The sequence below is a fragment of the Perca fluviatilis genome, chromosome 15, assembly GCF_010015445.1.
Source record: "Perca fluviatilis chromosome 15, GENO_Pfluv_1.0, whole genome shotgun sequence".
Taxonomy (NCBI): Eukaryota; Metazoa; Chordata; class Actinopteri; order Perciformes; family Percidae; genus Perca; species Perca fluviatilis.
The window spans coordinates 30,952,791-30,978,459 of NC_053126.1; the positions used below are offsets into that span (position 1 = coordinate 30,952,791).

The 25,669-nt window shown below is 41.3% G+C and overlaps 2 protein-coding genes across 2 annotated transcripts; one reads left to right on the forward strand and one right to left on the reverse strand.

The window, feature by feature from the left end:
* Positions 1-9,454: 9,454 nt before the first annotated feature.
* LOC120575047 lies at positions 9,455-11,788 on the reverse strand. The gene is made up of 4 exons (XM_039825640.1): positions 11,462-11,788; positions 11,232-11,344; positions 11,070-11,124; positions 9,455-10,956 (listed from the first exon to the last, which is right to left on the reverse strand). The coding sequence occupies exons 1-4, from the start codon at positions 11,546-11,548 to the stop codon at positions 9,523-9,525; spliced, it is 1,689 nt and encodes a 562-aa protein (XP_039681574.1). The 5' UTR covers positions 11,549-11,788; the 3' UTR covers positions 9,455-9,522.
* Positions 11,789-13,744: 1,956 nt separating this feature from the next.
* Positions 13,745-24,146, forward strand: LOC120575043 (NACHT, LRR and PYD domains-containing protein 12-like). The gene is made up of 7 exons (XM_039825633.1): positions 13,745-13,824; positions 16,325-18,185; positions 19,789-19,962; positions 21,728-21,901; positions 22,012-22,185; positions 22,522-22,568; positions 23,597-24,146. Exons 1-7 carry the CDS (start codon positions 13,791-13,793, stop codon positions 24,139-24,141), a joined length of 3,009 nt encoding a protein of 1,002 aa, XP_039681567.1. The 5' UTR covers positions 13,745-13,790; the 3' UTR covers positions 24,142-24,146.
* Positions 24,147-25,669: the final 1,523 nt, after the last annotated feature.

Here is a 25,669-nt window from a genome sequence, read left to right on the forward strand (position 1 = left end):
GACACTCACATGACACTGTCATGACACATGAACCCTGACCCTAACCCTAACCCTAACCCTAACCATAACCATAACCATAACGTGTCATGACAAAACCGAATGACACTTACTAAAAAAGAGTTATGTCATAAACGTTTATGACTTGTTTATAATGTTTTATGACACGTTCATGACAGTGTCATGTCAGTCTTACGTAGAAAAGTTAAAGTAAAGTGTAACCGAAAATGATCGTGCCATTTTGTGCTGTCAAACTTAACGTATTTAATAATTTCTGTTAGGTTCATTTGAAACATTACACGTGTTAGAAATGAATCGCGGGTTAACCGCGTTGTATATGAGAGGTTGTAGTGAGCTCACTTTTGCTGCTAGGATGAAGACTATGGTATTAAATTAAACGGGACAACATCAGGCATGCATTGGTACCACTCTAAACGTGCTAAGAAACAGGGAAGGGGGCTAAATAATTCACCAAAGTTAACCAAAAGTTTAACCATAAAAATTCTAGCTTGCACTTTCTGTCTGTCTTCCATCAGAGTGCAGTTTTTCCTTGTCTTTCATATTTGGTTTACTATTGTGGAACTGGCAAAGACCTGGTGTTTGTTGATGAAAGCTTCACAGACAACATTGATAGGGCCTGGTCATTTTCATCATTTCACAGCCTTAATATGAATCAAAAGTGTAATATGACATTGAGAAAATATTAAATAGGTTATTCAGTGCTAATTCTTTAACACAAAGCAACACATATTATATACATTTATATTTGAATAGTTATAGTATATAGTAACTAACACTCTCAGTGTAGTTTTGGTATAGGCCTACAATATATCTAATCCCTGTGTTCAGGTACAGCAAGTAGCCTACTTTATCTCTGAAAGCGTTGTCAGTAATACTCTGTACTGTTTACAAGTTTGTGTAATTTGGGGTTTCTGTAGCCAGTGACATTTCATTATTTGTATTTTAATTTCAATGCAGATGTAATGGCATTGTACATTTTTTGTTTTTATTTGAAGGCTGAGGCTTCATTAATAAACACAACCCCATAATCATTTGAGATGTTACTTGCTATGAATACCTTGTCTGATAGGCTAATAGAGTATTGTGGTATAGTATCAGGACATCCTGGCTAGTGTCTGTCGCGCACGGCTAGGGGCAAATGGCCGGATGATGGGCCTATTTGAGAGAAAGTCCAGGGCTGTTTTTTAGCCCCAGTCCGTCCCTGAGCTCAGATGAGCATATGTAGATGTAAGTACAATATTGACTGCAGTACACTACACGCAACCTTGTTTCTCAGTGTACTGGATAACACCATATCGACTCATTTTTGTTCTTTGTTTTCAGTGAGTACTGGAAATGGATGCTCATGCAATCCCACAGGAGTTCATCTTTATAGATGAGGCTGGGTTCAACCTAGCAAAGACCAGAAGAAGGGGGAGAAACGTCATTGGCCACAGAGCCATTATAGATGTTCCTGGCCAACGTGGTGGGAACATCACAATGTGCGCTGCTATCTCCAATACACATGGTGTCCTCCATCAACATGCCAACCTTGGACCATACAACACAGCCCATATTCTCACATTTCACGACATTCTCATACCACCAGAGCATATGAATGATGCAGACCATCAAAGAAACCGGTACGTTGTAGTATGGGACAATGTGAGCTTTCATCGTGCCACCCCAGTCCAAAACTGGTTTGCTGACCACCCACCATTTCTCGTGCAATACCTCCCACCACACTCACCATTTCTGAACCCCATAGAAGAGTTCTTTTCGGCATGGCGGTGGAAGGTATACGACCAGCAGCCATTTGTGAGCATGCCTCTTTTGCAGGCCATGGAAGAGGTATGTGATGAGATTGATGTGGGTGTGATTCAGGGATGAATAAGGCACTCAAGGCGTTTCTACCCTCGATGTCTGGCAAGGGAAGATATTTCCTGTGATGTGGACGAGGCGTTGTGGCCAGACCCAGCTATGCAGAAAGATGTTGCCTAATTATTTTTCTTGCCTCTTTTTTTTCTATATATATTTTTTTTATGCACATTTTTTCCGCAGTTCTCTTTTTTTCTCGTTTTATGTGAGCATATTTTTGTTGAGTCCAATGTAAATATATCTGCTGTGCATATGTTGCACTGACTTGTTTGGTGAAAAATAAAAAGTGTGTGCGTGTGTATCTGCAAATATTTCTGTGCGTGTGAACAATCTGAAGAATATTCTACAATTTGAACTATTTTAGTATGATGGCAAAGCATACTAAAGGTGAGAGTGCTTTTCATTATGCCCAACAGTGTGTAGTTGGTTAGACAAAAATCTGGTAATATGAATGAAGTGTGTGCCATTTGGTGCAAAAGTTTGATTTTGATAATGCTATATGTAGTTTTGGTTGCAGTGCTTCATTTTGCAGGATATATGAGGTATTTTGCAGTTGGAGTGTGGTTTTTTGAATTGTGTTCAGTATTTTGATAAAACCACAGTAGTTTGCAAAATTGTGTTTTAGCAATTGGAAAAGATTGTAAGTGCGATCGCTGCAGTCAGCAGCAGCGAAACAAGCTGCAATGTAAGTTAATAGGGTTATTGTCCAGCTTGTATTTACCTTCACAAAAGTGCTTGTTTTGCCACTGACAGGCTCAGATTAATATTCTAAGTGTCTGACAACATTATGGAAAGGATCCCTTCAGAGATAGACCTTTAAAACCTCTTTGAGACCTTTCTGTTTAACCAGAAACAGCTCTAAAGTCGCTAGCGCTAAACCCACCAGACTCCATTTAAAAAACCCGTACTTTTAGCGTGTATAGAGCCTACATATTTTCACATGTAAATCTGTAAATTATGTGTTTATTTCAACCAAAACTAGAGTTGTGATGGTTGGAAAAGTGGAAAGACGACCCCACAACGGCTTTTCATAGTTTTATTTTATTTCTGTGTATTTTACGATGCTAAAATTACTGTTTATTTTAAGTCTGGTGGACTTAGCGAATGTGATTTTGCGGATGTTTTTGTTTAAAAAAAAAAGGATCTTACTCTTTAACAGAAAGGTCAACCTCCTTAGAAATCCTTTCCATAATGTTGTCAGACACTTAGAATATTAATTTGAGCCTGTCAGCTGCAAAACAAGCACTTTTGTGAAGGTAAATACAAGCTGGACCTATTAACTTACATTGTAGCTTGTTTTCTCCACTGCCGACTGCAGCGATCTCTCTTAATACTGGACCAATGTCAAAGGTTGTTGTTCCCATCAGTCACTTAGGCCCTGTTTACACGATGACGCTCTCGGGTGAAAACGAAAAAATATTTTATCGGATGTGCCTTTCGTTTATACGGCGACGGCATTTTTGTGGCTTAAAAACGCAAAAAAGTGAAACCACCCTCCAGAGTGCAAATCTTAAAAACTCTCCACCGTCGCGTTACCGTCTAAAGGGTAAAAAACGCAAAAGTCTGAAGACAGAGGTGTGGAGAGAGACGAGAAAAAGGCGTCTGTTGTTACGGAGTAGGCTACAGAAATTATAGGCTCCTGTTAGAATTTCAATGTAATGGCTCAATATTTAAATGATTTCAACAATGTGGATAAGGTTGTTGGGTGGAGAAAGGATATGTAGGCTATTCATTTGCGCCAGAGCCGACAACACGACAACATTACGGATGAAGAGAGAGAGAGAGCAGCGAAGTAGCCGAGGTCAGAGGTCAGAGGTCAGTGGCCAGAGGGGGGGTCTGCTTCAGCCTCCTCTGGCCGCTGCCTCGCTCTCAAGGCGCGCGCTGAAGGCGCGAGGCTCAGGGTATTGGTAGTGGTCCCGTGGGTGCTGTGCGGTGGCTTATAACACGGTCAATTGTGCCGGTCATCATCGACCAAACAAGCAACACTCCACCTCCTCGTCTTTCCAGACGAGCTTTTGTTGGTGCGCCGGCATGTTTTGGTTTCGCTACTAAGGAGAGAAGTAGAATGAATGTTCTACGCAGGTGGGTGCCTTGGTGGTGTTGTGTGGCAGAGCCACCTAGTCACCTGGACTGCATACTACATCGAATTTCACACACTTTTGCGTCACCATATGCACGCAGATTTCCCCTCCATAACGCTCGTCTAAACGCAGAATAAAAAGTGATAACGCAACGCCACTTTTGTGTTTTCTCTTCAGATCGTTTCCGTGTAAACATAGCCTTAGACACAAAAACATAGGTTAATAGGGTCCAGGTTGAAAAAATGGTAGTTACCCTTTAATTCTGCAGATTTCCATTTATTCTCCATCGTATACAGCTTACCAAAAACATTCGTCGGCCACGACAGATGGCGAGCCATCCTGCAAATGCCAACGTTTTGGGACCAATCGGTGGGGATTGTTGTGGACTGAGATGGTAATGTGTTCTTTATACTTGAGCACCTGCCCCTTCAGAGGTCTCTGCATGGCTCCAGCCTGCTCTACTGATCTACCGCAACCAATTGTCACACGGTGCTGAGAAAAGAAATTGAGCTGAAGTTGAAGTTTCAATTTTACATATAAGTTCAACCACAGAGCCACAGACAAAATGTGTCAGCATTTTCACATCCTTTGTCTCGGCACCAACACAAAGCATACCTTTTGCAAAGCTGACGGAGAGGCGGCTGGACAGAATATTCACCTTCTAGCCTATCGACATACTGTACACCTTCTACAACAACTGGCAGGCTCTATAGGGTCTCACTCAAATACGTATTGACTGATGCATGATCAGAGGTGTATAAAGTAATAGAGACCCATACTTGAGTAAAAGTACAAGTGCTCTATCAAAAAAGTGACTTGAGTAGAAGTTGAAGTGCTTTTTAAGCACCCCACTGAAGTGGAAATACTAAAGTATTCAACTTTTTTTTTTGTACTTAAGTATTGCAAGTAGTTTATTTTAAAATGTACTACTCAAGTACCAAAAGTAAAAGTACAAGTATTGTGTTATGTAGTTGTTAAAGAAAGCAGTCAAATTTTGAATATCATATTGTTGGAATTCAACTTTTTACTTGGTATTAAGACTTTACAGGCTTACAAGCTGTACATTGCTGGATATATGAAGGAAGTTTCTGAAATGAACCCAAAAAGGTACATTAATGTCACAGCTGTTATAACTACTATTATCTGCTATAACAGTGGGTTATTAATCACTTATTAACAAATACTGAATATCATATATATCATATATCATATATATCATCTATATCGTATATCGTACGTAACTAACGTAGCCGTAACTACACACACTGTAACCTACACAGTCGTAGCGTGAGGAATTCACAACAGTAACGAGTAACAATGCAGCACATAAAAAATGTATTGGAGTAAAAGTATTAAACTCATTGAAAATATGTACTCAAGTAAAAGTGGAAGTAGGAGAAAAAAATAATACTCCAGTAGAGTACAGATACAGCTTTTTAGTACTTAAGTACAGTAGTGAAGTAGTTCTACTTTGTTACTATACAGCTCTGTGCATGATAGAAGTACTCGATGATGCTGTAATGTATGAGGCAGGAACAGGAGAAACACGTCTGCTTTCTGACTTCCTCGTATGGTGCTGGGAAAGGAAACTGAGCTGAAGTTGAAATTTCAGTTTTACTTAATAAAGTTAAACCACAGAGCCACAGAAAAAGTGTCAGCGTGGTCCCATGTTTTGTCTCCTCCTCTTAACTTCTTTGACTTCAATGCAGCCGCCAGACTCCTGCCAGACGACAGGCAGGTTCAAATATTCTACAAGCTTTCAATAAGAGGTAAGATTCCTATGTTTGACTTTGTACGCTTGCTTGCTTATGTAGATATCTCCATTTAAAATTGTTCTTAGCTTCCACTGATGCTATTGGTAGTCCCCCCCCTCGGGTTTACCATTTAGTGTAGGCTACTTTCAGTTTAACTCATAACGAAATTGAATTTTTTTCCCTAAATACTTCATCTTCCTTGGATTGTTTAGAGCTCAGCTGAGGAAGATTGATGACCCGAGTCGTGTTACCACATTATGATTATATAATCATTATTAGCTCAATAATGTAGAGGAAGGAGGACGCAAACGCAGACAGTCAGGGCCGGACCTAAGGCAGGTCAAAGTGGCCCAAGTGTAAACATGGCATCTGAGAGCAGTCTGGGACAAATAACATATGACATAAACTGATATCCTGATGTTTGGGAGAAACTATAAAAAAACTGAGCTGAGGGTTGATCCCCGGGAATAAACAGACATCTTGCAGACCTCGTCCTTGAGTAGAATTTTCTGCTTCTACTGGCCCTGCGAGCTGGGTTTTGAGAGGCTGACATCTCCTACTATAGCTGTGTTCGAAACTGTTCCGTTCATTCACTCACTCACTATTCCCTACATAGTGTTTATTAAATAGTGAACTATATAGGGAACGACCAAACGAGATTTCGGACACTCACTGCAAACATCGTTGAGTCAGGAGACGCGCCGGTTATTTGTGTGACGGAGGCGTGCGCCGCCCAGCATCATGTAAACAAACCGAAACAAAAATACTTCTAATAATACGTCCCTGAAACAAACCGAGCACTCGGGAGAAGAGTAAAAGGTTGTATAAATGTTACATTTCCAATGTTTAGAAATGAAATCACGCTCCATTTTTCCTTTTCCTTCTTCTTCTCGCCCCTCCGGGAAAACACGACAGCGTTGCATTGTGGTATATGGGAGTAAAATGTAGGGTACATCGTATGTACACTCAAATTAGCAGTGTATTGTGGATATTTTATAGTGGACTATATTGTGAATGAAATTAAACGCGGAGGATTCGAACACACCTACAAAATGGCAAACACACCATATAGTGCACTATTTCCATGATAGGGAACGGTTTAAACACAGCTTATGTCTTGACTTGGTAATGGCGTGCAGCAAGGTAAGAGATCTTTTGATCCCTAATCCCTTGCCTGTCTGAGATACAGTGAGTAATGTCAATGTCCTCCTAAAAAGAACCCTTGAAATTGATTAACTGATTAGGAGACAAGTTGTTGCACGTTTGTCTTTTCCGAACACGTTACTAATGCAACGGGCATTAGTAGAATGGCAGAATTATAAAAGTCTCCGCATCAGTAAAAGCTGTTATTCTCAAGGCTGAGAAGTAGTAGGCCTCGTAGTAATTGGCGCATGCTCTGCTGCGACAGCACTCTCCGTACCACAAAAGCACAGGACAACACACACACACACACTCAACAGCTACTTCACCCTTCTGCCATCTGGACGCAGGTACAAGACTGACTCCAAATTGTCATAGAAGATCCCAACCTGTGAACCTACACAGACAACAGTGGGAATCTCTTATAAAATCCAAATGTATGGCAATGTATGCCATTCCAACCAGAGACGTGTTTAGCTGACTAAAATACAGAGCTACAATGTATTAAAAATATGAAACATGAATACATCTTGTGTCCAGTCCATTCAGCTGAATTTTTTTGTTGCATATACTGTTATGTAAGCAAGGGAATAGTCTCGCTTTGATAGCCTCAGGAAGGAACTTGTTTTGGTGGAACATGTGTACGTTCAAAAGTAGTTTTAGTCGTGCAACAGAAAACTCAGATTGGACAGATAGTCTAGCTAGCTGTCTGGATTTACCCTGCAGAGATCTGAGGAGCCGTTAAATCGACCGGAGTTTAAAATTCCAACACGAAGAAATCGGAAGGAAACAGACATATATATAGACATGCATACGGCAGAATTTCCTCCGGCACCTGAGCAATCTCGGAAGTGGAATGTCGTGGCTATAGACTAGCAAGTGAATGAAATGCTGACTAAGTAGGACATTATTTGAAAAGATGCTACCTGAATTAAACCAACTGTATGTTTCATGTATATTGAGGTTTTTGGAATCGGAGTGTCTGTTTGCACCCCGGTACGAATAGCCTAGGCCACACATCTGAGTTATTCACACTCTGTGACGTGACAACAAAAACACGTTGCAGGCGTGCACGGAAATCATGGCGGACGTTCATCTTCCTTGACAGCAGAAACTGGCATATTAGGAAAGTTTTGTCTCTAAAGTTTATAACAATTGAATTTGTAGCGGAAATGGATACTACAGTTACGCTTTCTGTCTTCAGTGAAAGCATACAATCGTTAGTTACCTATTTTTTTATACAGTATGGTTACCTAGCAACCGAGGCTTAAAGACACCAAGTGGTCAACGGTTGTACCACATTCTACAAGAACTGCCAGGTGAGTGGTTAGAACAGTGAGCTATGGCCCAGGAGTCTGGGGTTTGCTTCCCCAGTGAAGAGATCTTGTTTCTTTCATTTTGGACTGGATAATTTGCATGCCATTGCACAAGTCAGGGCCCGCCCCCCCAGGTCGAGAACCACGCAAGTGTATGTATCAACGTCTCTCTGAAGTGTGTGAAATATTGGACACTGCAACGATTTTATTTAGGCCACAGAGCAATATTCCAAAAAGGTGGATAACTGTGTGTAAATATAGGGTAGCCTACACCAGGGTACGAATATCATCCACTTCTGATTTATACACTGGTACGAATAGCATACATTGATAACCATACCCTGGACAGACACTTTTATCCGAAGTGACATACATATACAATTTATGTAAAATTTGAATTACTTCAGTAAAGAATAGATGTGAATACAAATACAGATGTTAATACGAAATAAACCCTCTGTTGTTGCGGCAACGGTTAAAGATACAGTCTGTGAGACTGTGACAAACAGCAATCATAAAAATAAGATTGATCTTATGATATTTCTGTCTGGATGAAACAGTCTGCGTCAGTCATTAAAAGAACACAGCATTCACTTCTAATTGCACCAGGGTACGAATAGCATACATTGATATTTGTACCAGACGGGGTATTAATAGAACACATTGCTGTGTGCACCGGGGTACGAATAGCATTCACTTCTAACTGCACCAGGGTACGAATAGCATACACTGCTAATTGTACCAGGGGTGCAAATTAGGGGTGGGGGGAAAAATCGATACAGCATAGTATCGCAATATTTTTTGTGGCAATACTGTATCAATACACAGATGCCAAGTATCGATCTTTTATGATATATGTGTTGGTCAGTTTGTCTGCTTGACAATCCCATTTTGCAGCAATAAAATTGAAGTGAGATGAACAAACAGAGAAATGTATCTTTTTAGATAAAACAGATGTTGACAAAAATTTTCCTTTGGGGACATAATTTGAAATTGGGAAAAATTTGAAGTTGGAAAAAAGGTAGTACATTGCCATATATCGCAGAATATTGCAATATGTTTAAAATCGCAATAATATCGTATCGTGACATAGGTATCGTGATGATATCGTATCGTGAGGCCTCTGGTGATTCCCACCCCTAGTGCAAATAGCTTTTTTAATTCATGTTGAAAATTATGGAATTTTAACTTGTTTTCATGTGCATTCATGAGGCATGTTGAATTGATTATTTCTCAAAATTGACACCTATGCAAAAACAGTATAACTACAGAGAGAATTATGAATGACTTAAAATGAATAGTTTTATTGAATGTATTTAACAATATTATTGCAGAGGGAGTGCTGTGATTTATTGCTTAGTGGAAACAAAAGCAACATGTCATCATCTTCCGGAAACCACAGAAAAAGGCACGCACTCCCTTCTTCTTCTTCTTATCACAGTCCTGAACCAGGAAGTCCTGTGTCTCATATTCCTCCACTTCCCCCTGCTGCAGTACTTCCATATCATCCAAGATCACAGCCACAATGGTCTCCAGTGTGACAGAAGATGTGTCCCCATCAGCTAGGCTTAACATGGTGGCCATCTCCTCAAGAGAGTCTCGTGGCAAAGCCTTCCTCTCTTCCACGAGTCCCTCTTCCAGCTCCTTTGAGAAAAAGACCTTAAGAGAAGCCTCCCTGTCCTCCAGAAGTCCCTCTTCCAGCTGAAGGTGAGCCTGGCTGGATGCAGTAAACTGCACTTCATGGTCCATATCCTGGATGGCAGAGTCCTGAACCAGGGTGTCCTCTTTATTGTATGTGTCCTCAGTCGCATCATTTGGGAAAGTGTCAACCTCTTCATCCAGAGCATTGCGTGGAGAAGCCTCCATCTCATCCACGGGTCCCTCTTCCAGCTCCTCCAAAGGAGAGACGTCCAGAGAAGTCTCCCTCTTCTTCAGAAGTCCATCTTCCAGTCGAACTTGAGCCTGGCTGGATGCATCCATCTGCTCGTCATTGGCCATATTCTGGACGACAGAGTCCTGAACGAGGGTTGCCTCGACTTTTCTGTACGTGTCCTCCGTAACATCTTTTGGTATAAAGTCTACCTCTTTATCCAGAGCAACCCATGGAGAAGCCTCCCTCTCCTCCACGGGTCCCTCTTCCAGCTGAAAGTGAGCCTGGATGGATGCATCAGTCTGCATTTCACGGTCCATATCCTGGATGGCAGAGATGACGCCCTCTGTAGCACTGTAATAGCTTTCATCATAGTCCATCAGCTTGAAGGACTTGGAGCACCTGTCGAACCTGTTAGAGATGGCTTCGACCATGGATTGAGCTTCTTTGGTGCAGACACGGAGCAGAAGAGTTTTAGAAACCCTTCCAAACCGAGAGAGGCAGGGAAATGCTGAGTTAGTCAGCAGTTTGCCAATCTCAGCGCTGGCGGCTTCACTCTTGTTTTCCCGCTCTGGTTCTTCCAGGAGGAACTTAAGAGCAGTGTCCACCACCTCTGGTACCAGCGCCGCATAACTCTGTTCCAGCTCCAAGAGCTCTGCTGGTTTGGCGTCCCCTGCATAGAGCGGGCCGCTGGCGATCTGAATGCCACCAAAGATGTCAAGCAGCTTGCTGTGCAGGGCTGAAAGGTAGGTTTGCGCATCCTTTTCTGCTTTCGGGTGGATGACTGAGACAAGCATCTGAAGGCCCTCCAGTGTGACCTTCCTGCTGAACAGCTGGGAAAGACACCGTTCTTTGTCCAGCTCTTCCAGGAGCTCTTCTTCCATCTGACCGAGACAGAAGAGTCTCGCCGTGGTCCAGGCCTGTCAACATCGTTCTTTAGTTAGTCTCAACAGGACTGTTAGCTGACTCAATTTAAACTATTTAACATTTAAATATCGCTCTCAAGTCTGAAGATCCTCTATATTGTACTCACCACTTCAGCTGTGAACAGATGATCAATCCCTGTCCTGTCAATTATTTCCTGAAACCTGTCAAAAACAAAAAGAGTTTGTTATTTCTACAACTTTAAAACATTTGTAAAATCCTTCTAATGTAATTTTCCATATGGGTCGCATCAATAATGACTTTGACTCACTCCTCCAGAAAGCTTCTTCCTGTCAGCAGCCAGGTCTTCATGTCTCCGACTGATAAATAATCAGGAAGTTGATCCTGCTGCTTCATGAGCAGAAACTGCCTCAGCATCATTTTCTGCAACACAGATTGAGTACCGCACAGTTTGAAGCAGCTCACAGATACACCATCATTATACAATGTAACATAAATATGAACAGTGCACCTTTACATTTACACAAACTTAAAACTCACTTCTGCTTTGTAGCGGTGCCGCTCTTCCTCTGAGAAAGAGGACGGTCTCATTCTTTGGACTTGTTCAACAATGAAGCGGGTGTCCATTTTGAAGAGAAGTCAAGTTCGGAACGAGAGAAAAACAGTAAACGGGTTTGTTGAACGTAGTGAACGAATAAGTCTTATTAGAGGGGTTGTATAGCTGAGCAGTCCAGATACCAAATAAGAGAGATTCTCTAGCTGAACCTGAAGCTCCCGGAGAACAGAATGTACAACTATGACATCAACATCATCATAATAGTGAAGGTTCTGTCATAGAATCCAACATGCTGATTAGAGAACCAAAAACCTAAATGAGTGTAGAATTATATTTTATTAAATACCATGTATTTACTTTTAAATAAGCATCTAATTTAATAGTTTATAGCATTCACATCTTCATTGCCACACATACTGTAGCCTATGTCCACTGATTGCAGACAAATATTTCAAACTGAATTATTTTCTGTTTAGAAATTAATGTTGGAATATTATATATATATATATACACACACACACACACACACACACACACACACACACAACCACTAATGCAATCATAATAATCAATAAAAAATAAGATCATTCTGCATAATATGTACTTTTGATACTTTAAATATATTTGTTGCTAATACTTCTGAACTTTACTTTAACTAAACATGCATGTATTTATAAATATGATTTAGACAAGCACTAATGGTTAGTGAGTGGGTTAATAGATGTTTTAATAATACTGCAATTCATGATTAATTTAGGCAGTTACTAGGTAAGGATCAGGTCTGACTTCATTTAAAGTGAGAAACACGTATTTATATAGTAATTCTTGACTAATTCAGGTAGTTAGAAAGCATTTACTAGTTGTTAGTTTAGTATTTTGTGTGAGCTCATCTAAAGTGAGGACCTTTTTGCCTCACAAAGCATTCACGAAGGAGATTAAAAAAGGCCAGCGGTACCTCAACACTCACAAAAGTCTCCTTTATCTTCTAAACTAAGTTTGAGTTCTTCCTATTTCTACAACTACAGATTAGCACTTTCTCAATGGTCTTGTGAACCATCAACAGCTCCATAATAACTGGGTTTTAATTGATGTAATTCCTAATTTGGAAATGGTGAATCGTCTGAAAATATATGTAAGCTAGAGGTCACCCCCAATTGCTAGTTTTAAGTCTTCTTCAATACAGCAGTATGTTCATTGTTGTAAATTACGGTCCCATTTATTTAAAAAAAATAACCATAAAGCAGGGGATGCTTTAGGTGGCATGGCTACACACCGACCTGTCAATCATAATGGAGGCTTAGCAATGCTAACCATGGCATGGGTGCATTAATATAGACCTGAACTTGTTTTTGGGTGTTGTCAGTGTTTTCATCTTAAACTTTGACCCTCTCACTGTGTGTTTCACTTTATCAAATAATTAGTTAATTGGAACATTTTCGCCACCTAAAATGTCTTGCTAAGCGTTCTGCCAACCAAGCTAGCTAGCTACTGCTAGCGTTAGCTGGTAACTTAACGGAAAGTTTGCTGATTTTCTGTACTACGGTACATGCAGATGAATGGCACCAGTACCCAGAGGTCCACATTTACCCGTCGGTAAACCTCCACTGGATGCCTTGCTTCAGAAGGGCTGAAAGTCTGCAAGTTCCCCTCTTTAGCGTTTTAAAATTAGCGCAGCGCCATTGCAACCATAAACAACACTGGCTCGGCATCATCATCCCCAGCTCCACCCTCTCATCAAAAAAATCATCACGTCCGGTTTTAAAAAAAACAAGATGGTGAGCGCCAAATTTCTAAACTCGAAGCTTCAAAACGGCAGTCCAAAAACCAATGGGTTTTAACAGCCAGAAGGCTCGAACAGAACCTGGCTCGACTAGAGAGGGGTTAAGGTAGAGAGATTCACAGCAACGACAATAATACCTAACTATATTAAATATAGAAATATGACTCATAATTATAGCAGTGGGTATTATGAGTGGAGTTTCTCATTATTGGTTATTGTGTGTAGAACTAATTGCCAAGAAAGTACCATATTAATCCATATTAAAATGATTGTGAGTGAAGAGGTCTAAATACTGCATTTTACGTCCACAGCTGTCACATTGGTGAACAATGACAAAAGAGGACCTCTTTAACACTCTGCAGGATTTGAAAGAAGAGGATTTTGAGAACTTCAAATGGCACCTGTGTCAGAATGGCATCAAAGTGTGTCATCTGGATGGAGCAAAAAGGTGGGAAACGGTGGATGCGATGGTGCGGACCTACGGCCTTCCAGGAGCTCTGACAGAGGCCCTCGTGGTTTTAGAGAAGCTCAACATGAGAGATCTGGCACAGAATTTACCAAGGAAAGGTACAAATTAAAATGAAACTCAATTAGTTAAAGCAGCTGACAACAATGTTACATAAAGCTGTTCTCTCATTAGCCTTTTTCATGTCTGTTTTGAAGTCTAACTGAAAACTTAGGTTGCTTTCACACCTACCTCGTTTGGTCCGTTTAAAACGAAACCCTTGAGCGTTTGGTGGGATAGTTCAGTTCGTTTGGGCTGGTGTGAAACTTCATCCGAACTCTGGTGCGGACCAAACTACCTCTGGTCCTTTAGGGCGTTTTCACACCCGTAGTTGGTTTGCTTTGGTCCGAATTAGTTGGTGAGTTAGTAAACTTGGAGAGATTTGCCCTCGGTCGGTTTGGTTTGGTTTGGTTTCACACCTGGAAAAATCCAAGTGAGAGTATATATAGTTGGTGCAGTTCAAGTACAGATCACGTTCTCACCACAAATGAACCGCTCCAGAGTTCGACTGAAAGCGTACCGAGACCACCTCTTCAAGCAGGTCTCGGTAAGCTTGTTTGCTCCGCTTGTGGTGCGCACCAAAGTTCGATTGCCGCGTTCTCAACTGCCCAAACGAACCGCACCAGCGGGGCAAATGAACTCTAGCTCGATTCAACCGAACTAAAGGCTGTTGGTGTGAAAACGCCCTTAGAAAACCGTGGTCTCGGTTCGCTTCCAAGTGAACTAGAGTTCAGTTCACTTTAGGTGAGAACACGATCCAACCCAAATACAGGAAGTGAACCAAAAACAGAGCATTTACTAGACTGCAATTTCAACCATGCACACAGTTTACACACTTATATATGATTTAATGGATGATGACTTTCAGATCCATAAGCTATTATGACCACACATCGCTTATCGTCTGCGTGACAACACATCATCATCATCTCTCTCTCATCAGGGCCCTTCCTCTCCTCAACTTGTTGTCTGTCAGCTGCTCACAATGTTCACCTTCTTCTAAAATATTAGAAACACTAAAGCAGAACCAGAAAACCCAAGACATTTGAAAGAAATTTGGTGCTGCTCCATTATTTCTGAGACCAGAAGTGTCGGCGAGTTTCGGATATTCTGTCCAATAAACAAGCCATTGTTTGAACCGCGTGTTTACAGTGTTTGGTGTGTTTGGCAGAGTGCAGTGTGAAAGCAAACTGAAACAAACAATAATCTTAGTAATTCCAAAGATGGGTGAAGATAAATCCAAGTGCAGTTCGTACGGACCAATATCGATTCTAAATTTGGACTACAGTCTTTACACCTCAATCATTGCAAAAAGACTAGAATACATAATTCCAGACATAATAGATGACGACCAAACGGGGTTCCTTAAGAACAGACAAACACAAGATAACGTAAGACGGGCTTTACACTTAATGGAGCATATGAGCAAAAGGATAAATCCGTAGTTCTCCACCTTGATGCCGAAAAGGTATTTGATTCTGTCCAGTGGGAATATTTATATTTGACACTGCAACGATTTGCCTTTAACAGATCTAGTTTTTTTAAACTTATATTGCTACCCCAGCAATATAAGTTTAGAAATAGTGGAAAAGATTAACTTAATAATGGGCTTTGACATTAAACATGATTTCTGGACAATCTCCCATCCATAATCAATTCTAGTGATAGGCACTTGATAAAAAATTATGTTGGCAGCTGGTAAGAAAGCTGTAACTAGAAAATGGCTAATTAAAGAGCCCCCAACTAGAGGGAAATGTATTGGAATTTTAAAAGAAATACATAATATGGAAAAACTAACTTTCTCCCTGAACCAAATGGACAAATGTAATAATTACTGGAGGAAATGGATAGTCCATTTCAATAAAGTAGTGCCCTGACATGTCAACATATAATTAGGATCAATATGGATACATGTGTACGTAAGAAATTGTGGATGTATTTACATGCAAATGTAGTAGTCTGTATGTAAATATGTAGATATGTAATACTGGACAAATGTTTGTAAATGGGAATATGTATATGCTTGTTTGTGTGTGTATATAAGCATATGCGGTACATAATAAGAGCAGAAGTTTGAGGACATTTTTTTTTAAATCTTTGGAAAAAGAATGCAATAGCACCCCACCACCCCCCTACTGTATACCGAGGACATCAGCAAACAGATCTTGGACTTATGCTTTGACTTTTGATTTAATCAAATTGATGTTGACCTACCCTGTTCTTTTGTGTGTTTGCCTGTCCCATGAACCTTTTTTCCCCTGTATTTTATAACATGTTAATGCATTAAAAATAAAAAATAAGAGTATAAAAAGAAAAAGAAAAATGCTACTTCACCCCCAAGTCGCACAAAGTCCAATGGAGCCGCCAGGCTGCAGGGTGACTGGACTTAAATGTTCTAAATGTGCTATTTATCCTGATAATAGTTTGCTTTGGTCACCAGACTTACAATACTCTCCAACTTTGTTGGCTCCCTTCAAAAAGTAACCCATCATCACAAAGTCAGAAAATGGCTTCATGATACCGATACTAATACTATTTTTCATGTTACTTTGTTCCATACAGATGTGACATTGCCAGCGTCAGAATCACTACAACCAATCACATATTACCAACAGAAGTTCCAATCAAACCTCGAAGACAAGTTTTTATGTGCACAAGAAGGGTGGGCACAAAAGAAGGATGAGCAACCTCTGGATGATATCTACACCAAGTTGTACATTATGGTCGGGGGTGACGTACACATCAACACACAGCATGAGGTCATTCAGATTGAGCTGGCAGGGAAGCAAGCAGGAACAGAGAAACCAATTAACTCCAGCGACATATTCAAACCTCCCTCTGGGAAATACAGACCCATAAGAACAGTGCTGACCAATGGAACTGCAGGAATTGGCAAAACATTCCTAGTGCGCAAGTTTGTGTTGGACTGGGCTAAAGGAAGAGCCAATCAAGATGTGCACCTTCTATTCCTTTTTACCTTCCGCCAGCTGAATTTACTGAAGGGAGAAGAGTTTAGTTTGGCAGTGCTCATTCACAAATGTATCAGGGAGAGCAAAGACATCAAGCGTGAGGCTCTCAATGACATCTTTACAAAACTACAGGCTTCAGGAAACACCAACTACGACAAGAGTGAATTCAAACTTCTGTTTGTTTTGGATGGACTGGATGAGAGCCGTCTTCAACTGGACTGCTCCACCGGTGAAACATCGGCAGTCGACTTTGATGTGACAATGCCAAACTCAGTGGATGTGCTGCTGACGAACCTCATCAGGAAGAATCTGCTTCCTTCTGCTCGCCTCTGGATAACCACTCGACCTGCAGCAGCCAATCAGATCCATTCTGACTTAGTTGACATGGTGACGGAGGTCCGAGGGTTCACCGACCCACAGAAGGAAGAGTACTTCAGGAAGAGGATCAGAGAGGAGGAGCAGGCCGGCAGAATCCTCTCCCACATCAAGACATCACGAAGCCTCCACATCATGTGCCGCATCCCAGTCTTCTGCTGGATCACCGCTTCAGTTCTGGACAATGTGTTGAGAGCAGATGAAAATGGCGAGTTACCCAAGACCCTGACTGAGATGTACACAGAGTTCTTGGAGTTTCAGATTGATCAGACAAAAAAGAAGTGTGGCCAAACAATTCTGTACATTCAGTCATTAGCAAAATTAGCCTATCATCAACTGGAAAAAGGCCGCCTGATCTTCTATGAGAAAGACCTAAGAGAGAGTGGCATTGATGTCAGTAGAGCCTCGATGTATTTGGGAGTGTTCACAGAGATCTTTAAACAAGAGCATGGGAGGAGGAAGGATGAGGACAAGCTCTTTAGCTTTGTCCATCTGAGTGTTCAGGAGTTTCTGGCTGCTCTTTATGTGGAGATGTCACTCATTAATGGCAACAAAAATGTAATGCCTGAGACAGAGGGAACCATTAAAAGACTGGGGTTATATTTCACCCGCGCATCTACAGCAGAGGTCCACAGGTATGCCATTGACAAGGCCTTACAGAGTCCAAATGGACACCTGGATTTGTTCCTGCGCTTCCTCCTGGGTCTTTCACAGCAAACAAAACGCACTCACCTACAAGGCCTGCTTAAAAAGAAAAGAAGTAGCTCAGAGACCCATAAAGAAACAGTTGAGTACATCAAGAAGAAGATCAGTGAGATTCCATCTCCAGAGAGGTGCATCAACCTGTTCCACTGTCTGAACGAGCTCAATGGTAATTCTCTAGTGGAGGAAATCCAACAGTACCTGAGTTCAGGAAGTCTCTCCACAGACAAACTGTCTCCGGCTCAGTGGTCAGCTCTGGCCTTCATCTTACTGTCATCAGAAAAAGACTTGGATGTGTTTGACCTGAAGAAGTACTCCGCTTCAGAGGAAGGTCTTCTGAGGCTGCTGCCAGTCATCAAAGCCTCAAACAAAGCTCTGTAGGTGCACTGATAACTATACATACAAACCATTCTAAATATACCTAGTTGTACTTAAAGAGATTCTTAAGGGCTCAGTATGTTTCAAACAAACTAGTTCTACAAAGTGTCGTCCAACACACTCAAAAGGTGGGGTAAAAGCCCAGGCAGAATCACCAACCAAACCAAATTGTATGAATCATACAAAAGGGGATAATGCTGTTCATACATATATACTAAGTAGTAGGCAATCTCAGGCTACATCCACACTGCTATATTTTCTAAGTGACGTTTTAAAACCAAAACGATCTCCATCCTCATGAGCACTGTTTCAGAACTAAACTCCGTCCATACTAAAGCCGAAACAAATTATACTGTCTGGGTCGGCAAGGGTCCGCGTGACGTAAATGTTTTCATCAGAGGGTGTAAACGTAGGCTCTTGAGTATAACAAAGAAAATCCAAACATTTCCTTGTCACGATTCCATGTATGTCTGTGGGACATTAGCATAAGCATTATCCAGGCTCAATTGAGCCTTAACACGTCTGTAAAAGCATACGATGCAATAACTCTGCTGAACATGGGAATTGACGCAAAACGCTCGAATAATAGCTTACCTCTTGCATGTAGGCAGTTGTAGCATTATAAAATGCAGAATGTAACTGCACAACAGCTGCTAGCATCGACAACAAGTGGCTGTAATTCGTTATCCATGTTGAATTAACCACTGGCAGTCAAGGCTGATGTTTGTTTCCTTCCGAAAATGAGTCACGTGATAGGGTGTGGCAAATCACGGAAGGAGACGTCGGGACTTATAGGACCTAACCTTATTAGCCAGTTTGTTTGTTACACAGAACCATCTAAGAAGCCGTCATTGGAAACTGTTTAAAAAAAGGGCAGGCACTGTCACGTCCGCCATTGTTGTTTTGAATTAACAGTCGCGACCAATACACACACCTAAACCACACCCGTGGCTGCTATTAGCTCCTCACCGGACGCTGATTGGTTTGGGCCGCTGTTGTTCAGGACACAAACGCATTACTTGAAGCCTGACAAGATCGATTTTCGTGCGATATGTGATCCTGCGATTGTCCCGTATCTCGTGCTACTGCAAAAATCCAGCTGCCAGGCATGCTAAATAAGACCCAATAAGGAAGGGAACATGGGTGTCTGCGTCATCTTTTCCAAAGGTCTCCGTTTTTGCCCGTCCAGACGAAAACGCAACCCTGGAGTTTTCAAACTAAAGCAGTGTTTCTAAATGTTTTAGGGGCTTGGTAAAAGCCAGAGTAGTGTGGACGCCAGGCGTAAACATAGCAAAAGTTATGCGGTTAAACATATTATTGGGGATGTAGCCTCAGGCCTCTTATAAATGCCCTCTGGGTGCGTTGCATCGAGCACCTAATTTACATACTTTGCTCGACTAGACACTTTTCTGACTTAGCAGCCGTAGTACACACAGAGAAGAAGATCATTCCCAGTTTGTTTCCGAGTGCAGAATCGCATTATTTGCCTTTTTTAAAGCAGTGTCTGTTGTTAAAACAACCTAAAAACCAATAAGCAATACATTGTGCTGCTTTTACACTGTGGACGATAGAAACTGTAAATGTTTGTCTATATCACTTCAGGCTAAGCGGCTGTCATCTGTCAGAGAGAAGCTGTGAAGCTCTGGCCTCAGTTCTCAGCTCGCAGTCCTCAAGTCTGAGAGAGCTGGACCTGAGTAACAACGGGCTGCAGGATTCTGGAGTGAAGCTGCTCTCTGTTGGACTGGCGAGTCCACACTGTAGACTGGAGACTCTCAGGTCAGAATCTATCTATCTATCTATCTATCTATCTATCTATCTATCTATCTATCTATCTATTTATAGTATATAGTTAACACTAAATTCAAAAACTTCCTGGCTGCTCAATTCATTCTTTAATGATACAACTCTTCTGGATACGTTCTCATCCCAAGGCCTCACATACTGACACTTTGTCACTTGTCAACGCACTGGGTAGCCCTGCGTCAAACTGTGACACTCCACTACAGTCGCACAGGGAACACATGGCTTAAGTTGTGAATTCACACAAAACTACTTGGTTAGGTTTAATTAATGTAACCCCCTTCCTGGCCCTGAAAGTACAATATGAGATGAGGCTACTGTTTCAATATTTTACTGAACAAGATCCTGAGCGCTTAGCAGTTGATGGTGAATTGGCTAAACCTCACTTTACCAGTAGATTTTATTATTACTAGGGCTGGGTCTTGAATTCAAGTCTTTTTGGGCACCAACCGAATTACATATTAAAGGTCCCATGGCATGAAAATTTCACTTTATGAGGTTTTTTAACATTAATATGCGTTCCCCCAGCCTGCCTATAGTCCCCCAGTGGCTAGAAATGGTGATAGGTGTAAACCGAGCCCTGTGTATCCTGCTCTGCCTTTGAAAATGAAAGCTCAGATGGGCCAATCTGGAATCTTGCTCCTTATGAGGTCATAAGCTCATGGCTTTCAAACAAGCCACACCCCCACCCTCCACCTTGCCCACCCCTCTCTCCTCCTCAATAGCTACAGACACAGAAATGGCACATACTAAGGTAAGCTCATTGTTGCTGATTGGCTGAAATTCTGCACCAAGGCTGAATTTCGGGAAAGAGACTTCAGATACAGTATTAGGGGACCACTAAGGTCTATATAAAAGCATCCAAAGAGCACCATGTCATGGGAGCTTTAAATATTGAGTATCGGAAAAAGTCCTCATCATTTAATACCCAATTTCAATACCTGAGGAGTAAATATGTGTCAGTGAGCCAATCAGCATGCAGCATGCTTCCACCAAGATCTAATAATGCTGTTGATTGGCTGTCTTATGCCCAATTTCCACTGGTTGCGGAACAGCTGTGGAACAGCGGCGGAGTCAATAGGTTTCCATTAAAGTCAACGTGTGAGGCGGCCTCCAGCTCACCCAGTAAGAGCGCTCGTCCCATGTAGGCTGAGACCTTTGCAGCGACCCGGGTTCGAATCCGACCTGCGGTCCTTTGCTGCATGTCATCCTCCATCTCTCTCTCTCCCTTTCATGTTTATCCACTGTCACTATAATAAAGGGAAAAGCCCCAAAAAATAATCCTTAAAGTCAATGTGTGTATTTGCACTGCTCCAGCAATACGCAGAGCATGTATTTTTACCGGACACTGGAGAGCTCCGCAGCAATTCAGCACAATTCAGATTGTGCGGGACAGGAAGTCGAGCACAGAAACAAGATAAAACATCCGATTAATTTTCAAAATAAAATACACCGTGCTCACAGCGGATCATATATCCCTGCACTACACCTTGAAAACACAGCACAGAGTTGTTTCCCTTCTACTCATCTGGATGGAAACAAACTGTTGTTGGTTTTGTGAATTCGCGAGATCTTGTGGGTCCTCGTGACTTCAGCTGTCAGTCATGGCCGCAGCCGTTCCGCAACAAATCCGGAACTGGTGGGTATTGACGGAGCCGTTCCGCAACCAGTGGAAATTAAGAGTAAGACAGTTAGTTTTCTTTCTAAAAATATGACTTGGCTGACTGAAATTGTTCCTCAGCCTGAGTGAATGTGAAGCATCAGGGAGAAGCTGTGAAGTTCTTGCCTCAGTTCTCAGCTCGCAGTCCTCCAGCCTGAGAGAGCTGGACCTGAGTAACAATGAGCTGCAGGATTCTGGAGTGAAGCTGCTCTCTCCTGGACTGAAGAGTCAGTACTGTAGATTGGAAACTCTGAGGTCAGTATTCAACAATTTGTTCATTACATCCAAAGTGGCGATTGGACACGCTCAGGTATGGACAACAGACGACAAAGTGTGTGTGTGTGTGTGTGTGTGTGTGTGTGTAGACTGTCAGGTTGTCAGGTCACAGAGGAAGGCTGTGCCTCTCTGACCTCAGCGCTGAGATCCAACCCCTCCCATCTGAGAGAGCTGGATCTGAGCTACAATCATCCAGGAGACTCAGGCGTGAAGCTGCTTTCTGCTGGACTCAATAATCCAAAGTGGAGACTGGACACACTCAGGTATGGGCAGACAACACACCACAATGACAAATAGCACACAAATAGACATTGCATCCGTTTTAAATTTAGGTCTCTGCTGTATTAGCTGTGTAAGTAGCTGTTCAACAAGTGTAATGTTACCACCAGTAAACACAGGTGCCGGCAAATCAACTAGGATGGAAAAGGATTATAACTTTCATTTATTAAGACAGGACACTAGAGACAGGTTTTACATAATTACCTTACATAATTGTCAGAGCCATTAAGTATATACACTAACATTAAATGTGCATGAAATACATACACACGAGTTTATGAAGATTACTGATGAGGAAGCTTCTTTGTTTCTTCCTCCAGGATGGATGATTGCGGAGAGCAGAGGCTGACACCTGGTGTCAGGAAGTGTAAGTGTAAAAACTACATTGTGTTGACTTTTTAATCAACTGTTGCATTTTAAAATGAAAGATTATATGATGGCATAAGATTGTGTTTGTACAAAAATAGATCCTTCCTGGTGCTGGAAGTACAATATGAGATGAGGTTACTGTTTCAATATTTTACTGAACAAGATCCAGAGTGCTTAGCAGTTGATGGTGAATTGGCTAAACCTCCCTTTACCAGTAGATGTTATTATTACTAGGGCTGGGTACTGAATTCAATACTTTTTGGGCACCAACCGAATTACATATTAAGTATCGAGTATCGAAAAAAGGCGTTGTCATTTATTACCCAATTTCAATACCTTGTAGTCTGTGTTGCCTTCAGCGCTTCATGTTGGAAGTGGAATTAAAATGCTTCTATGTCTGCATTTCACTCCGTTTGAAAAAAATCCTAATAGTCATTATGAAGTTTTTAATAAAATGAACAGCTCTTAATTAGATTTTTTAAAATTACTAATAGATCTAAATGAGCATTTATTAATATGGTAATGTTTGTTGCAATTTTATGGCCCAGTCTTTGCAAGTTTAAGAATAGATGATTTAAATTATATTTATCTAACAGATTTAATTAATTGAAATGTTATATAAATGTAGAATGTAAGAATGAACTGTTCCATTATTAATGTGACTATTATCGCCACTGTTCATCACATCCCCAACCGGCCCGTCAGACACCGCCTACCAAGAGCCTGGGTCTGTCCCAGGTTTCTTCCCAAGAGGGAGTTTTTCCTCGCCACTGTCGCACTGGTCGCACTGCTTGCTCTTGAGGGACTTATTGTAATTGTTGGGGCTTTGTAAATTATAGAGTGTGGTCTAGACCTACTCTATCTGTAAAGTGTCTCGAGATAACCTGTGTTATGATTTGATACTATACATAAAATTGAATTGAATGACTTCAGGCCTACAACAATGTTAAATGATAGCTAAAATGTAAAAAAATAAATCAACACAGTATTTAGTTAATAAACCGGTTGCTTTTTTCCCCCCATCAGATGCCTGTGAACTCACACTGGACACAAACACCGTAAACAGAAACCTCAAGCTGTCGGACAACAACAGGAAGGTGACCTGGGTGGACGACGAGCAGCCATACGCTGACCATCCACAGAGATTCGACCACTGCTATCAGCTGCTGTGCAGGGAAGCTCTGACCGGTCGCTGTTACTGGGAGGTGAACTGGAATGGAGACGCTGTCATATCAGTGACTTACGGCGGGATCCGTCGGGGGGGAGACAGCGACGACTGCAGGTTCGGAAGAAACGAGCAGTCGTGGAGTCTGGAGTGCTCTGAAGTGAACTGTTACTCGATTTGTCACAATAACACAAGGACAGACATTCCTCTACCCCATTCTATCTCTCACAGAGTAGCAGTGTATGTGGACTGGCCTGCTGGCCTTCTGTCCTTCTACAGAGTCTACTCTGACAAACGGATCCTTCTCCACACCTTCAGCACCACTTTCACAGAACCCCTCTATCCTGGGTTTGGGTTATGGTTCCTCTGGGGGTCTCAATCCTCAGTGTCTCTGGGTGAGCTGTAGGATGGAGAGTGTGCTGCTGTAGCTTCTTTAATCTGCAATGTGTAAATTAGAGCTGCAAAGATGAATCGATTAGTTGTTAACTATTAAATTATTCACCAGCTATTTTGATACTTGATGAATCGGTTTGAGTCATATTTTTTATGAAAAAAAAAGTAAAAGTTCTCTGATTCCAGCTTGTTAAATGTGAATATTTTCTAGTTTCTTCACTCCTATGTGAGAGTAAAGTGAATATCTTTGAGTTGTGGACAAAACAAGATATTTGAGAACGCCATCTTGAGCTTTGGAAGACACCGATTGACATTTTTCACCATTTTCTGACAATTTATAGACCAACAACTAGATTAATCGACAATGAAAATAATTGTTGGTTGCAGCCCTAGTGAAAATACTTACATTTTAAAGTACAGAAGTATTATCAGCTACTTTAACCATCAAAAGTGAAAGTTCTTATTCGGCAGTATAATGTTTCTGTGATGTTTCATCATATATGACATTATTAGATAGTTAATACTTAAGCGTTAAATGTTAAAGCCGCATGTTGTAGCTCTCGAGCGGGAGCTAGTTTTAGCTCCTATACAGTATATACAGTTAGGTTGTTTATTCCAGCGGTTCTATAAGGTTTTCTAATCTTTGATTTGTTTGTTTTAAATATTTGATTATTTGACCCGTTTGGGCCTAAAACATGTATTAATGAAACCATGTGAGAAGTTTACATCTAAAACATGGCAAAGGAATCCAACTAGATACAGCTTTTCCAAGCCAAATGTTTGGAAACCTCAGGTTTACTTATTAACAAGTGGTGGTATTTTATATTCTCATGTTTTTATGTAAAATCTTAATTTTGCTGACAAATAAATGAAGTGGAAGTACAATAACACCCTGGAACATGTAGATCAACTTCTTAATTTCCAAAAGATATCAAGTCAGCAAAGGACACTTTGATTTCATTATCCTCATACAGTCATGAGATTGTCTTCAAAATATTGCAGTTAACTTTTTTGATTGATAAAATGCTGTTCGGTCAGACTGACCTTCCATATTGGTTAGCTTAACTGACAGTTATGTTTTATTTTGCATTTCAGTGCAAAATAAAGTAAGAACCAGTAGGCTATATAATGCATTTTCTTCTCACAAACATAATTTAGATGTGGCCAAAATACAAATTCTTATTTTTTTTGGAGTGAAGGATTTTTTTATTTGCATTGCCTCCGCGTGCCCATGCTTAGAACCAACAGTCGCAGATTGCTTTCCATGGCAGTTGAAGGTTTCATCAGCATTGTGTGAACTTGTATGTAGGCTATTAGACGTTCATTTATATGCTTAAGTCACACACAAGTTTACAGAACTATATGCTAGCCTACCTCAAGAGCTAAGCAGTCAAACGATGATGCCATCTCCATTAGGCGTGTCCAACTGGGTCGTCTGGCATTTCCTCCACAGGGGGTATCTGCTCTGGAAGTCGCATGGCATGTTTCATGGCATCAGTGTGCAGCGTACAGCAGGCCACTGTGATGAGACGAGCTTTCTC